Source organism: Macaca mulatta, chromosome 18 (genome assembly GCF_049350105.2).
Source record: "Macaca mulatta isolate MMU2019108-1 chromosome 18, T2T-MMU8v2.0, whole genome shotgun sequence".
NCBI classification, from domain to species: Eukaryota; Metazoa; Chordata; class Mammalia; order Primates; family Cercopithecidae; genus Macaca; species Macaca mulatta.
The window spans coordinates 72,035,253-72,049,530 of NC_133423.1; the positions used below are offsets into that span (position 1 = coordinate 72,035,253).

Genomic DNA, 14,278 nt, shown 5'->3' on the forward strand with positions numbered 1-14,278 from the left:
GCCAAGATCATGCCAATGCACTCCAGCCTGGACAACAGAATGAGACTCCATCTAAAAAAAAAGAAAGAAAAAAGAAAGGAAAAAAAAAAAAAAACCACTGCATTTCTGGTCGGGCGCAGTGGCTTACGCCTGCAATCCCAGTACTTTTGGAGGCTGGGGTGGGCAGATCACCTGAGGTCAGGAGTTCGTGACCAACCTGGCCAATATGGTGAAACCCTGTCTCTACTAAAAATACAAAAATTAGCTGGGAGTGGTGGTGTGTGCCTGTAATCCCAGTTACTCAGAAGACTGAGGCAGGAGAATCGCTTGAATCTGGGAGGCAGAGTTTGCAGTCAGTCAAGATCATGCCATTGCACTCCAGCCTGGGTGACAAGAGAAAAACTCCATCTCAAAAAAACAAAAAACAAAAAAACCCTGAATTTCTAGAATAATGCATACTTATAAACATGTTATCTAGAAATATTCCAGTAAGACCAAAATTAAATTATAATTCAGAACATGAGAACTATGTGTGGTTTATAACACATAAGCCCTCATTTTTTCAAAATTAATGTGAAAAGACCAAATATAATCAGTCTTTAAACAGGAAGACAGATATGGGATTTGTTACTAAAGATTAAATGCATGTTTTGCTTCACCGAAGACAAAAATTGAAAAGGTACTGTCCAAATTAAAATGTTATCAATGCCTAGATAAATTTGCTCTCTAGAAAACGAATGGAAAATCCCTCAATAATTCAAATATTTAGAAACTCATACACTTGGTTTGTGGTTCCTCATATATACTAAGCACTTTGAGATACATAAACCAAAAACCTTGTATTTGATCCTGCTAAGCATTCACTGATTCATTCTAACATTACTGAACACCTATCAAGTGACAGACTTTAGAGTGTGCTGGAAATAAAAGTAAAAAGACAGTCCTCGACTTCAAGGAATTCACAGTCTAGAGCTGGGTTTTGCAACTTCAGCACTACTCACACCTTGGACTTGATCATTCTTTGCTGTGGGAGGCTGTTGTGTGCATTTTAAGATATTCACCAATGTCCCTGGCCTCGACTCACTAGAAGACAGTGGCAGCACCCCAACTGTGACAACCAAAAATGTCTCCAGATATTGACAAACGTCCCCTGGGTGATTCTGTCCCAGGTTGAGAACCACTGGTCTAAAAGAATGACAAGCAAGTGACAAATTGTCATTCAAAATGCGATGAGAGCTATGATTGAGGTTTGCATAGGTTGCTATGTAAACACCTAAGACAGATACTTAATTCAGCAGGGGATAGGACTGGGCCAGGCAGGGGAGGAAGAATGTAAGGAAAGGCATCCTTGAGAAAGGACATATTAACTATATTTTGAAGGGTGACTAGGATTAACTAAATAAAGGAAAGAAATGGAAAGATGAGACATCACATTCCAGAAAAAAGAAACAGTATGTGTGAAAGCATGAGAGTATGAGAAACTCCAGCATACTCAGAAAATTGCAAGTAATTCAGTATGCCTGGGTAGTAGAGTCAGAAGAGGGGAGAAGCATATAGTAAATTCTCAATGAATGATGGCTGTTATCATTGTTGTTTTCCTTTTATCTTGATGGCAAGTGGTAGGTACTGAGTAATTTTAAAAGTAGAAGGATATGACCATATTTTATGTTCTGGAACAATAACTGGTAGCAGATGGGAACAAGGATGGAAGAAAACATGACTGGAAGCAAACAGACCATAAATACATATTTTGAGAAGCTACAGAGTGGTCATTATGCTTGCTAATGAAATTATTCGATCTACTTTCTACAACGAGCATCAAATTTTCTACTGTGTACCTCTAGACTTTAAAAGTCTAAGAGTCACATAAGGAATAAAACAACTTAATTTCATCAATTGGAAAGTACATGGGTTCCTTACCCAACTTTTTCCTTTTTTTTTTTTTTTTTTTTAATAGAATGAGATAAGATCTTTAAACCATCTGGTACTTAGAAAAATAGGAGCATCGAATTCTCTTCCTAAAATTAAAAAAAAAAAAAATACACTTACATGTACCCCCCTCAATAACTCTTCATTCTTAAATCTCTGTTTATGGCAGAACCACAGCAGCACAAATGGTAGAAGTAATAACTTCTGGCTACAGCAGCAGTGTTACGACATGCCTCTAAAGAAGCCAATGCATCGTTAAACCCAGTGGGCAGCGCATGCCCTACCTCTCTCATCTCTGGATCAACAACTAGCTCAGCAGTTTCAGTGTAAAGACCAGATTTCTGTCAGTATTTCTCTCACAAAATATTCATGACACTTACGTATTGTTAATTATTTGAAATCTTTCACCCTTCTTAAATGAAAGGTCTTCTGTAGTTCTAGCTTCATAATCATATAAGGCCACAAATATAGTAACACCACCTATCAGAGGGAAAAAACACCAAGGTAAATTATGTAGCTAAGTTAACAAAACAGAAAAAAAGAACTATTGCCAGCCCAAAAAGAGAAAAAAAAAAAAAAAAAAAGCTTAAGGATAGTTTTTACTGTAGTCTCCAGAAACTATTTTTAGAAGCTGGAGCTACTGAATAATTTTAAAGTAGAGAGACATGACCATATTTTATGTTCTGGGACAATAACTCAATAACTGGTAGTAATAACTAGTCTTAAACTGTCTGAAGACCTTCCATACTACTACTATATTCTGCAAATTGTAAAACTCTGTAGACTTGGAGAAACAAATTTAATTTTGTTTCTTTTTTTGAGACGAAGTCTCACTCTGTCACCCAGGCTGCAGTGCAGTGGTGTGATACTGACTTGCTGTAACCTCTGCCTCCTAGGTTCAAGCGACTCTCATGCCTCACCCTCCTAAGTAGCTGGGATTACAGGCATGTGCCACCACACCTAATTAATTTTTTTCTATTTTTAGTAGAGACAGGGTTTCACTGGGTTAGCGAGGCTAGTTTTGAACTCTGGCCCCAAGTGATTCGCTCGCCTTGGCCTCCCAAAGTGCTGGGATTACAGACGCAAGCCACTGTGTCCAGTCAACAAATTTAATTTTGACTCATGGTTGCAACATCTCTGGCTTGGAAGTGTAGTCAAATTTCAAATCAATTATTTGACAGAAAAAGTATTGATAAGCACTATAAACAAGTGAGGCAGTGTTCTTCATATAAATAATGAATGAACAATTGCATCTAATCATTACCAGTAATAACTAATTTACTAGTTCTAGCAAAATTATTACATATTTAACACTTAAAGATAAAAATGTCATGTTCTGTCTTAAATGGTATCAGATGGTCACATCAGCTCATGTCTGTAATCTCAGCACTTTGGGAGGCCAAGGTGGGCGAATCACTAGAGGCCAGGAGTTTGAGACCTGTCTGGTCAACATGGCGAAAACCCGTCTGTACTAAAAATACAAATATTAGCCAGGCATGGTGGCACATGCCTGTAATTCCAGCTACTTGCGAGGCTGAGACAGGAGAATCGCTTGAAACCTGGAGGTGGAGGTTGCCATGAGCCGAGATTGTGCCACTGCACTCCAGGTTGGGCGACACAGCGAGACTCTGCATCAAAAAAATAAAATAAAATAAAATAAAATAAAATAAAATAAAATGGTATGGATGATATGAATTATAAAGTATAAATTCAAAAACTAAACTGTCATATTTAGCATTATGTGCAGATGCTTAAAGAGATTAGCATCCTGAACAGCCAAACTATTATTTGCAAACAAAACAAATAATAAAACAGATGTATACAATATGCATGACCATTTCAATGTTAAAATCATTCAAGGCAGGTATTCAGGTTAAAAACCCCATAATAAATTAATATTCTTTTTAAAAACGGTATATATTTATTGTATACAACAGGATGCTTTGAAATATGTCTACTTGTGAAATGGCTAACTAGAGCTAATTAACATATGCACTGCATCACATATCATTTTTGTGGTGAGAACACTTAAAATTTCGTTAGTAGTTTTCAAGAATACAATATATTGCTATTAACCGTGTTTTACAATAGATCTCTTGCCTCCTCCTATCTAAATTTTGTATCCTTTGGCCAACATATTTTTAATTTGAATATATATATGCTCTACTCAATATAATCCCACTGACTTGTCAGATCAAAAAAAATTTTTTTCTTTCTTGAAATGGGAGTCTTGCTCTGTTGTCCAGGCTGGAGTGCAGTGGCACAATCTTGGCTCACCACAACCTCACCTCCTGGGTTCAAGCGATTCTCCTGCCTCACTGTTCTGAGTAGCTGGGATTACAGGCGTGCACCTCCATGCCCCGCTAATTTTTGTATTTTTGTAGAGATGGGGTTTCACCATGTTGGCCAGGCTGGTCTCAAACTCCTGACCTCAAGTGATCTACCTGAGTCGGCCTCCCAAAGTGCTGGAATGAAAGGTGTGAGCCACTGTGCCCGGACGACATCTTTATTTGGATGTCTAATAAGCATTTAAAATCTATTACAAAACAAAGCTCTTGATTTTTGTCCTCTAACCTGTACCCAAGTCTTTCCTATCTAAGTAAATGGCCCTACTATCTAATCAGGTACTCAAGCCAAGTCCATTACTAGTGCTATCAGTTTTACCTCTAATATACTTACTATTTACTTTCCATTTCCACTGCTGCTACCCTAACCCAAGTCCTTGTCATCTCTCATTGGGGCTGGGTGGACTACTGAAAGTGCTAGTCTCATCTGCTTCTACACAGCTTCCCTACCATCCATTCTCCACACAGCTATCAGAGTCAGTTTTTCGCCAAAGAAAATTCAATCATGCAAATCCTTTCTTAATCTCTTCAGTAGTTTCTTCCTAGCTTTGAATAAAACCTAAACTCCCGACCAGAGTCTATGGGGTCCTGAGTAATTGTGGTCTCCTAACTCTTCAATCCCATATTATACAATTCTCCCCTCTGTTTATACTCAAAACTTCCAAGTCTCCCTGTATCTCCTAAATGTTGCATTTGTTATTCTCTCTCTCTAGAAAGCTCTTTCCCAGGATTGCACATAGGTAGGTCATTGTGGCTAATCAAATCTCAGCTCAAGGCTGGGAGTGGTGGCTCACGCATGTAATTCCAGCACTTTGGGAGGTCAAGGCGGGTGCATCACCTAAGTCAGGAGTTCAAGACCAGCCTGGCCAACATGGCGAAACCCCGTCTCTACTAAAGTACAAAAAAAGTTAGCTGGGTGCCGTGGTGCATTTCTTATCTTAGCTACTCGGGAGGCTGAGGCACGAGAATCGCTTGAGCCTGGGAGGCGGAGCTTGCAGTGAGCTGAGATTGCGCCACTACACTCCAGCCTGGGTGACAAAGGGAGACTCCATCTCCCTCCCCCCGCCAAAAAAAAATCTCAGTTCAAATGATTTCTTTTTGAGATAGCTTTCCCTGATTAACTGTAAGGCCTTCACCATCATTCTAGTTAGTTCCTTCACAGCATTTAAGGATCATTAATCATCCATCCTGTTTAGTTGTTTATTCACTAATTATTGTCCAACCCTCTATAATGTAAGCTCCATTAGGGCAGAAACCTTGTTTGTCTTGCTCAACTCTCCATACCTGATACACAGACACTGAGTTAATAAATGAATACCCCTAATGGAGTATTTTATATAAGTAAATTGCTTTAGGTAACTAAAGTGTGTCTTTTTTTTTTTTTGGGGGAGACGGAGTCTCGCTCTGTCGCCAGGCTGGATTTGCAGTGGTGCAATCTCGGCTCACTGCAACCTCCACTTCCTGGGTTCAAGCCATTCTCCTGCCTCAGCCTCCTGAGTAGCTGGGATTACAGGCACGAGCCACCACGCCCAGCTAATTTTTTTGTATTTTTAGTAGAGATGGGGTTTCACCATGTTGGCCAGAATGGTCTCCATCTCTTGACCTTGTGATCCGCCCGCCTCGGCCTCCCAAAGTGCTGGGATTACAGGCATGAGCCACTGCGCTCAGTCTAAAGTGTGCCTTTAAGTATCAATATTCAACCATTTTAGATCACTATCTTTCCCAAACATAATTCTAAAAGTAAACTTTTGCTAAAGACTGAGAAATGCCCTCATGGCCATCTACTACTGAAGTATTCAGAGTTAGGGGGCTGGAATTAAGACTGTAATTGACTTAATATGCATAACTTCTCAAATGAAGTCTAACAGAATCAGTGTACAGCAGTACTATGGCTTTTTTTTTTTTTTTTTTTTTTTTTTTGCGAGAGTCTCGCTTTGTCACCCAGACTGGAGTGCAGTGGCGCAACCTCGGCTCACAGCAATCTCTGCCTCCTGGGTTCAAGCACTTCTCATGCCTCAGCCTCCCGAGTAGCTGGGACTACAGGCACACACCACCACGCCTGGCTAATTTTTTTGTAATTTTAGTAGAGACAGTGTTTCGCCATGTTGCCCAGGCTGGTCTTAAACTCCTGAGCTCAGGCAATCTGCCCACCTCGGCCTCCCAAAGTGCTGGGATTACAGGTGTGAGTCACCGCGCCTGCCCTCGCTATTGTTTTTGGTTCAGTTGGAAAAGACTGAAGAAACAAATGTATAGTCAGTCCATGCTTGTAGTGGGGATTTATCTTTTGCCCCCACTGGCTATTAACGAGGACATATATTGCTTGATTTGACGCTGGCAGCTGTTTTGCCAAGCCTAAGGATAAAGACACTCCCAAGGGCTGCAGAAGAGAGATAAAGAAATCTGAGTCCTTGATGACACCACAGAACTGCTGTGTCAAGGAACCCTGAAACTCACCCTACCTTTTTAAGCCAGCTATACTTCGTTACTTCAATGAAAAAGCATCCTGATATGGGACCCTTTACAAAAGAGCTCATTTTCTCTCTTTTAAAACTGTTTGAATCTACTTTTTTAAGAACCTTCCTTCTCCACCAAAGGTTGTCAACTATCACTTCTTGCTATTCTGTAAAAGGATATGATAATGTAATAATTGGAATTCTGGAACAGGACAATAAATCTGAGCTCTCCTACTTACTGTGACTTGGGGGAAAAATCATTTCAACTCTCTGAGCTTTAGGATTTTTCTTTTTTAAATCAGCAGCATCTGGGAGAAACATTCTATTATCACTACTTCACTGTCACTTAATTAACATCTATTAAGTAACTACTATAAGCCTTAAGCACTTTATAATCCTGAGAAGTTGTCAAATTCTTGAGGGAAAGGTATATGTTTTTAATCTTTATGTTCCCAGTGCCTACCACACAGTGGGGTGGGTGGGGGGAGCTCAATAACTATTTGAATAATGAGTTAATAAAATAATTAATGACATGATCCAGTACATAATCACCATCAGGTTACCACCAATTTTCCAGAACCATACCCATGTATACAATAAAACTAATTTTTATGTTAGAGACTAATTTTCACATACAATTATTTGAGAAGTCCTCAGGTAAGGTATCTTTCTTAAAGGCAGACAAGACTTAAGTATATATTACCCAAGTTGATGTTCTCAAACAGACAATGTACTTGTCCATTTAAATCTCACCTGTTAAACCAGCAGGATATGAACTTGGCACCACTGAGAATGAGGAAGATGCACCTCCAAAAGGTGTTACCCCTGAGGATCCTCCAAATGGTGTCATGGAAAGACTGCTGAAATTAACTGCTGTTCCCTTTGCTGAAGATGATGGACATGGTGACGCTGTAGTGGGTTCTGCTCCATAATGGCTCACACTTGTACTGACAGGCTCTGGAGTATTTTCAGGTCTGTATTTAATGGCTGGACTTTTGTTTTCTTTACTTTTAATGCAGCCCATTATCAAATCTACAGAGACGATAAAACAAATATTTTGAGAGTCAGTTAATACACAGGATACTTCAAAAAGACAGGGTTTGAAAAATCATTTTAAGAAAAGCATCTGCCATTCCTGCAAAAAGGAACATTAACAAAACAAAAAGAAGAAAGCTGGAAACGAGGTCTCTTCCCCTCATTTATCTTTATTACAATTTGCAAAAGCCTTACTCCAATCGCTTCATTCTCCAACTCAATCACCTTTAATAGTCCAATGACAACATGCCACAGTATACTGGGAAAACCATGGCTCTGAAGCCAGAGAGGCCTAAATTTGAATCCTGGCTTCCTACTTAGTAGTGGCGTGATCTCAGGGTATGTTGCTTAACCTCTATGCACTCCAGTTACTTGAAAAAATATCGCCAGGTGCGGTGGCTCACGCCTGTAACCCCAGCACTTTGGGAGCCCAAGGCGGGCGGATCACGAGGTCAGGAGTTTGAGACCATCCTGGCTAATATGGTGAAACCCCGTCTCTACTAAAAATGCAAAAAAATTAGCTGGGCGGAGCTTGCAGTGAGCTGAGATCGCGCCACTGCACTCCAGCCTAGGGGACAGAAACTCCAACTCAAAAAAAAAAAAAAAAAAAAAAGAAAAGAAACAAAAAAAGTATCTGGGGGCCAGGCACCGTGGCTCACGCCTGTAACTATAACACTTTGGGAGGCCTAGGCAGGCCAATCACTTAAGGTCAGGAGTTTGAGACCAACCTGGCCAACATAGTGAAACCCTGTCTCTGCTAAAAATACGAGAATTAGCTGGGCGTGGTGGTGCACACCTGTAATCCCAGCTACTAGGGAGGCTGAGGTACGAGAATCACTTGAACCCGGGAGGCTGAGTTGCAGTGAGCTGAGATTGTGCCAGTGCACTCCAGCCTGGGTGACCAAAAAAATAAAAAATAAACAAGTATCTAGGTGATAAAATTATCTGTAAAAAAAAGGAGAAAGAAAGAAAACACAACAGAAAAAAAAAAAAAGAGAAAAACCTACCTCATAAAGTTTACCATGAGGATTAACTGTATTACAAATTCTAGACGATCTGGCACACAATGGGTACTAGCAAATACTGTTGTATTCTGTCTATACCAGCACTATGCCAAAAGAAATATAATCTAAGTCACAAATGTGAGCCACATAATTTAAAATTTTCTAATTTAGTGTAGCCATATTAAAAAATACAAAGAAACAGGTAAAATTAACTTCAGTATTTTATTTAACCCAGTATATCAAAAACATTTATTTCAACATGTAACCAATATAAACATTTTAATGACTTTTTTTCATACTGAGCCTTAAAAATCTAATGTGTACTTTGCACTTGGAGCACGTCGCAATTGGACTAGACATATTTCAAGGCCTCAAGAGTTGTATACAGCTAGTGGCTATCATACACCACAAAGTAGATCTATATCATTTCCCTTCCCTGTCAATGAAAACACCCCTAATGCTCACCAAATGTAACCCCAACCTATCTTTTCAACCTTTCCAACTTTATTTCCTACTATCCTCATACTTAATGCTCACACACACACACAAATCTTGTTTCCCCAATGCATATGCCCTGTGCTTTCCCATTTCGGGTTTCTTTTTCCCCCTTCTAAAATTGTCTCTGTCCAAAGTATTCTCCCCACCTCTCTACCTGCTAAAATCCTATCCTTTCACTGATGGTCATCACAAATGTTACTTTTCCATTCAGGCTTTCCTTATAATCAGTAAAATATCCTCTCTCTTAAAACCCACAATGTACCTTTGGGGAGATTTTATGAGGCTCACTTTAGTCCATTTTATATACCATTTTTTATTTACTGCTCTAATCCCAACCTACCCCCAAATTAATGGCAATACATTCCTTCAAAGCAAGAGTTGTGCTTTACTCATCACTTACCTACCATATTATCTACCATATAGGTTTACTAACATTACAAAATCTGCATTATTCACTTTCTACAAAAGCATTAATATAGAATTCATTAATTCACTTACTTTCAAAGGTCATTCCTATTTGTATAGTTTTTCCCTTTCTATGACATTCAAAAGGAAGTAGGTGAGTGATGGCCGCCTCATAAATTCTGAAAGACTGAACATTTACAACCTCAGCTGTATAATAATAATTTAAAATGTAGCTACAAATATTAAAATAGAAGCAGTCTCAGAACCTCAGAATTGGATTTTAGATCATTCTCTTAAATGGGCATATTCTAAAGATGTGACAGTTAAGAATAAGCATCAAAATATAACCGGGGCCAGGCGCGGTGGCTCACACCTGTAATCCCAACACTTTTGGAGGCCAAAATGGGTGGACACTCTGAGGTCAGGAGTTCTAGACCAGCCTGGCCAACATGGTGAAACTCCATCTCTATTAAAAATACAAAAATTAGCTGGGCACGGTGGCAGGCGCCTGTAATTCCAGCTACTTGGGAGGCTGGTGCAGGAGAATTGCTTGAACCTGGAAGGCGGAGGTTGCCATGAGCCAAGATTGTGCCATTGCACTCCAGCCTGGGCGACAAGAACGAAACTCCATCTCAAAAACAAACAAACAAACCAACAATCAAAAACCCACAACTGGATCTGGAAACTTATTACATGGTTAGCCTTTTGTATCTATGGGTTCTACATCCATGGAGTCAACCAAGAAACAAAAGTTTCAGAAAAAAACTGTGTCTGTACTAAATACGTACAGACTTTTTTTTCCTTGTCATTATCCCTAAACAACACAGTACAATAACTATTTACATTGTATTAGGTATTATAAGTAATCTGGAGACAATTTAAAGCATATGGGGGACTGGGCGCAGTGGCTCACACCTGCCATCCCAGCACTTTGCAGGGCCAAGGTGGGTGGATCACTTGAGGTCAGGAGTTTGAGATCAGCCTGGCCAACATGATGAAACCCCGCTTCTACTAAAAATACAGAAGTTAGCCACGTGTGGTGGTGCGCACCTGTAGCCCCAGCTACTCGGGAGGCTGAGGCAGAAGAATCGCTTGAACCCGGGAGGTGGAGGTTGTAGTAAGTCAAGATTGTGCCACTGTACTCCAGCCTGGGTGAAAGACTGAGACTCTGTCTTAAAAACACAAAGAAAACAAATAAACAAACAAAAAACAGCATATGGGGGATTTGTGCACAGGTTATATACAAATACTTGCTATTTTATATCAGGGACTTGAACATCTGGGAATTTTGGTATCCACAGGAGGTCCTAGAAGGCTCTACAATTTTCCACGGATCTTGAGGGATGACTAAAGTGAAAATATCGTAAAGGAATTATAAGCTAATAAAAGGCAGTTGCTTCTAGAAGTATTTAAAAAATTAAAGGTAAGTAGCTTCATAATCTAAAGTTGGAAAAGTCTTTTAAAGTATAAAGTAAAAGTAGGAACCTTAAAGGAAAAGACGAACAGATATGATTAAGTAACTTCCACATTGAGTGGGGCAGGGTTGGGGACAAAAGTTTAAGAGAAGCTAAAATATCTTTGTACTTGCTCATGCTTTCTTGTTCTCTCAATATATAACAAATGTACACATGTGGAATCTGGCTGACATTCTTAATACAGACAATTCTTATGCATGAAAAGAAAAAGCCCAATAGAAAAACATGAAAACCTATCAAGGGACAATTCACAACACAGGAAAAGCCAATTAACATAGGAAAACGCATCCAATCTTCCCAGTCTTCCAAGAAATGTACATTATAAGAAGATACCTTTTGTGATTATCAGACTGAAAGATTTTGACTAAATATACTTAAGCCTGAAGGGAAAATTGTAACAATCAATACATATCCACAAAATATGTAAAAACTGGGAGAGGGAAAGGTCCACTGTTCCCCACCCCACTTTCTGTTAGGGCCAAGCACTGTTCTTTGCCTTTAAAAAAGAAAAAAAGTTCAACTGTAAAAATTTGAAAAGTTGGTACAAGAAATTTGCACAATTACCTGCATCCAAGTCTAAATATTAAGAAAACAGTATTAACTATTACACAAATTATACATAAGAATGGCAGTTGTATGAAGGAGGAAAAATTATGGGGGAAACCCGTAATACTGTAATTTAAATTGAGAGGAGGCCAACTGGGAAATACCATGTCAATTCACAACAGAGGCTCCTATAATTACCCACCTACCTCAGTTTCCATTCCCAGCTTAATTCCCCATCCTCACCTCCTTTACCCATAACCATCTTAAAGTCCTCTTCCCTCAAAAGTCACACCTTTTCCTCTCACCCTATCAAGTCTTCCATTACTATGCTTAACCTGTCCTCCAGCCTCATTTTCTTAATCCAGAGTCCCGAGCCTCTGCCTCACATCACCCAATGCCTCACATCTATGCACTTATCTTTCCAATAACTTTAGGAAAGCCCATCATTTTCAGTCCAGTTCTAACAGCACCCCAGTATCAATGCACAGGACCATCATTGCTGCTCATCTCATTTAGAAATATTACTAATGTGATATGTGATCCACATTTTTAAGTAAACTTCAGGTACAATATGAGTTAAACTGATTATTATGGGTTGTCTTAGAAATGTTAACATCATAGCTGGGCAAGGTGGCTCATGCCTGTAATCCCAGCACCTTGGGAGGCCAAGGTGGGCAGATCACCTGAGGTCAGGAGTTTGAGACCAGCCTGACCAACGTGGAGAAACCCTGACTAACTAAAAATACAAAATCAGCTGGGCATGGTGGGGCATGCCTGTAATCCCAGCTACTCGGGAGGCTGAGGCAGGAGAATCACTTGAATCCAGGAGGCAGAGGTTGCGGTGAGCCGAGATTGTGCCATTGCACTCTAGCCTGGGCAACAAGAGTAAAACTCCATCTCAAAAAAAAAAAAAAAAAAAAAAGAAACGTAACATCATTTAAAACATTTATGTGGAAACCTCCCTATTGGATATTATACTGATTACCAGAGTAACAAAATTTATCTGTAGGCCAAAGTTTTAACGAAGTGGAGAGTAACACCACAATTAAGGTAGAAGACGGGGAACAGATTTTTTGGACCAGGTTCAGATGGTTTGTTTAGGTTCATGCTGTGAAGTCTGGTGGGGGATTAATAATATGTTTAAAGCTCAGAAAAAGGTGGAAGCCAAAGACAGATTAAACAAAAATAGTTTCATAGTTTATCTGAACCTTTTAAAGATAATAAAACTCTCAAACAAGGTACAGATTTAGAGGAAATCAAAAGAATTAACACAATGCTGGAGGACACCTACATAGAATAAGACAGGGAGAGAAATTTGGAAGCAACCATTAGAATTGGCAATACTTCCATAAATACAAAAACAGAGAAAAGATAATCATCAACTTCAAGACACTGGCAGGTTTGGGAAAGAGTTACAACCATATATACACACACACAATGTATATGTATGTATGCTACATATATATCTGTAGCAATTTTTTCATTACAGCAATTTTTCATTTCATTTAAGACAATTTTTTCATTATAAGCAAACAGAGAAAATGTTAGTGTGTTAAATGTGGATAAATTATTTTTGTTTGAAGTATTTTATAATTTAACACCTTTTTTTTTTTTTTTTGAGACAGAGTCTCGCTCTGTCGCCCAGGCTGGAGTGTGGTGGTGTGATCCTGGCTCACTGCAACCTCCCCCTCCCAGGTTCAAGTGATTCTCCTGCTTCACCCTCCCGAGTAGCTGGGATTACAGGCATGTGCCACCACGCCCAGCTAATTTTTTGTATTTTTAGTAGAGACAGGGTTTCACCCTATTGACCAGTCTGGTCTCAAACACCTGACCTTGTGACCCACTCACCGTGGCCTCTCAAAGTGCTGGGATTACAAGCGTGAGCCACCACACCTGGCCAATTTAACATTTTTTAATAAGAATTAAAATAAGTGGGAATAAACAGACTTTCAGGAAGAAAATGGCTAATAGTGTTAAAGACAAAGTCAACTCAAGTGGCATGTAAAATGATTTAAGTTGGGAACACACGTATTATCAAGATGTTTCCTATCATTTCTTTGTCTACTTCACTGATCCTCTCCTTCACAGTCTTAGTGTAATCAAATACAGTTGCAACTTGGTTAGTCAACAGCCATTCTTCCTCTTCTTTGATAAAAAGAACTGTGATTTTGTTGATCCTTCTTCCGTTTGCCAAGTCCTTCAGGGGACGCTCAGGGCCTTTCCAGCCCTACGTGGTAAATATTGATTTATTTAAGCCACTTACACGATCTTCTCTCTATTGCCAGTTGGCTGGTTGAGCCATGAGCATGGGCTTCCAGGAAGTTTTCTTCACTTGTAAAGAAGAATACAAGACAGAAATATTCTATTTTCCTTCCACAGATGTTATCATCGATGATGCCTAAATCAAATGACTTGCTCCACATCCTTAAGACTTGTTAAAACCGTTAATTAAATGTAAGTTAAAAACCGCAAAGGAATACCACTACATGATTAGTGAAAGATTATTATCTTTTCTGTGTTTTTATATTTATGGAAGTATTCCCAACTCTAATAGGAAGCAACCATTAGAGTTGGGAATACTTCCATAAATATAAAAACATAGAAAAGAT

General features: G+C 39.3%; 1 protein-coding gene across 15 annotated transcripts in view; it reads right to left on the reverse strand.

Moving 5' to 3' along the window:
- YES1 (YES proto-oncogene 1, Src family tyrosine kinase) overlaps positions 1-14,278 on the reverse strand; it is an 88,817-nt gene that overhangs the window by 27,395 nt on the left and 47,144 nt on the right. For 6 of the 15 annotated variants that reach the window (XM_028837691.2, XM_077974556.1, XM_077974547.1 and 3 more), the window contains 2 exon segments: positions 7,460-7,738; positions 2,289-2,388 (listed from right to left, as the gene is read on the reverse strand). In XM_028837691.2, coding sequence (XP_028693524.1) covers positions 2,289-2,388; positions 7,460-7,730 — 371 coding nt within the window. In that variant the 5' untranslated portion in view covers positions 7,731-7,738. 15 annotated transcript variants of the gene reach the window in all.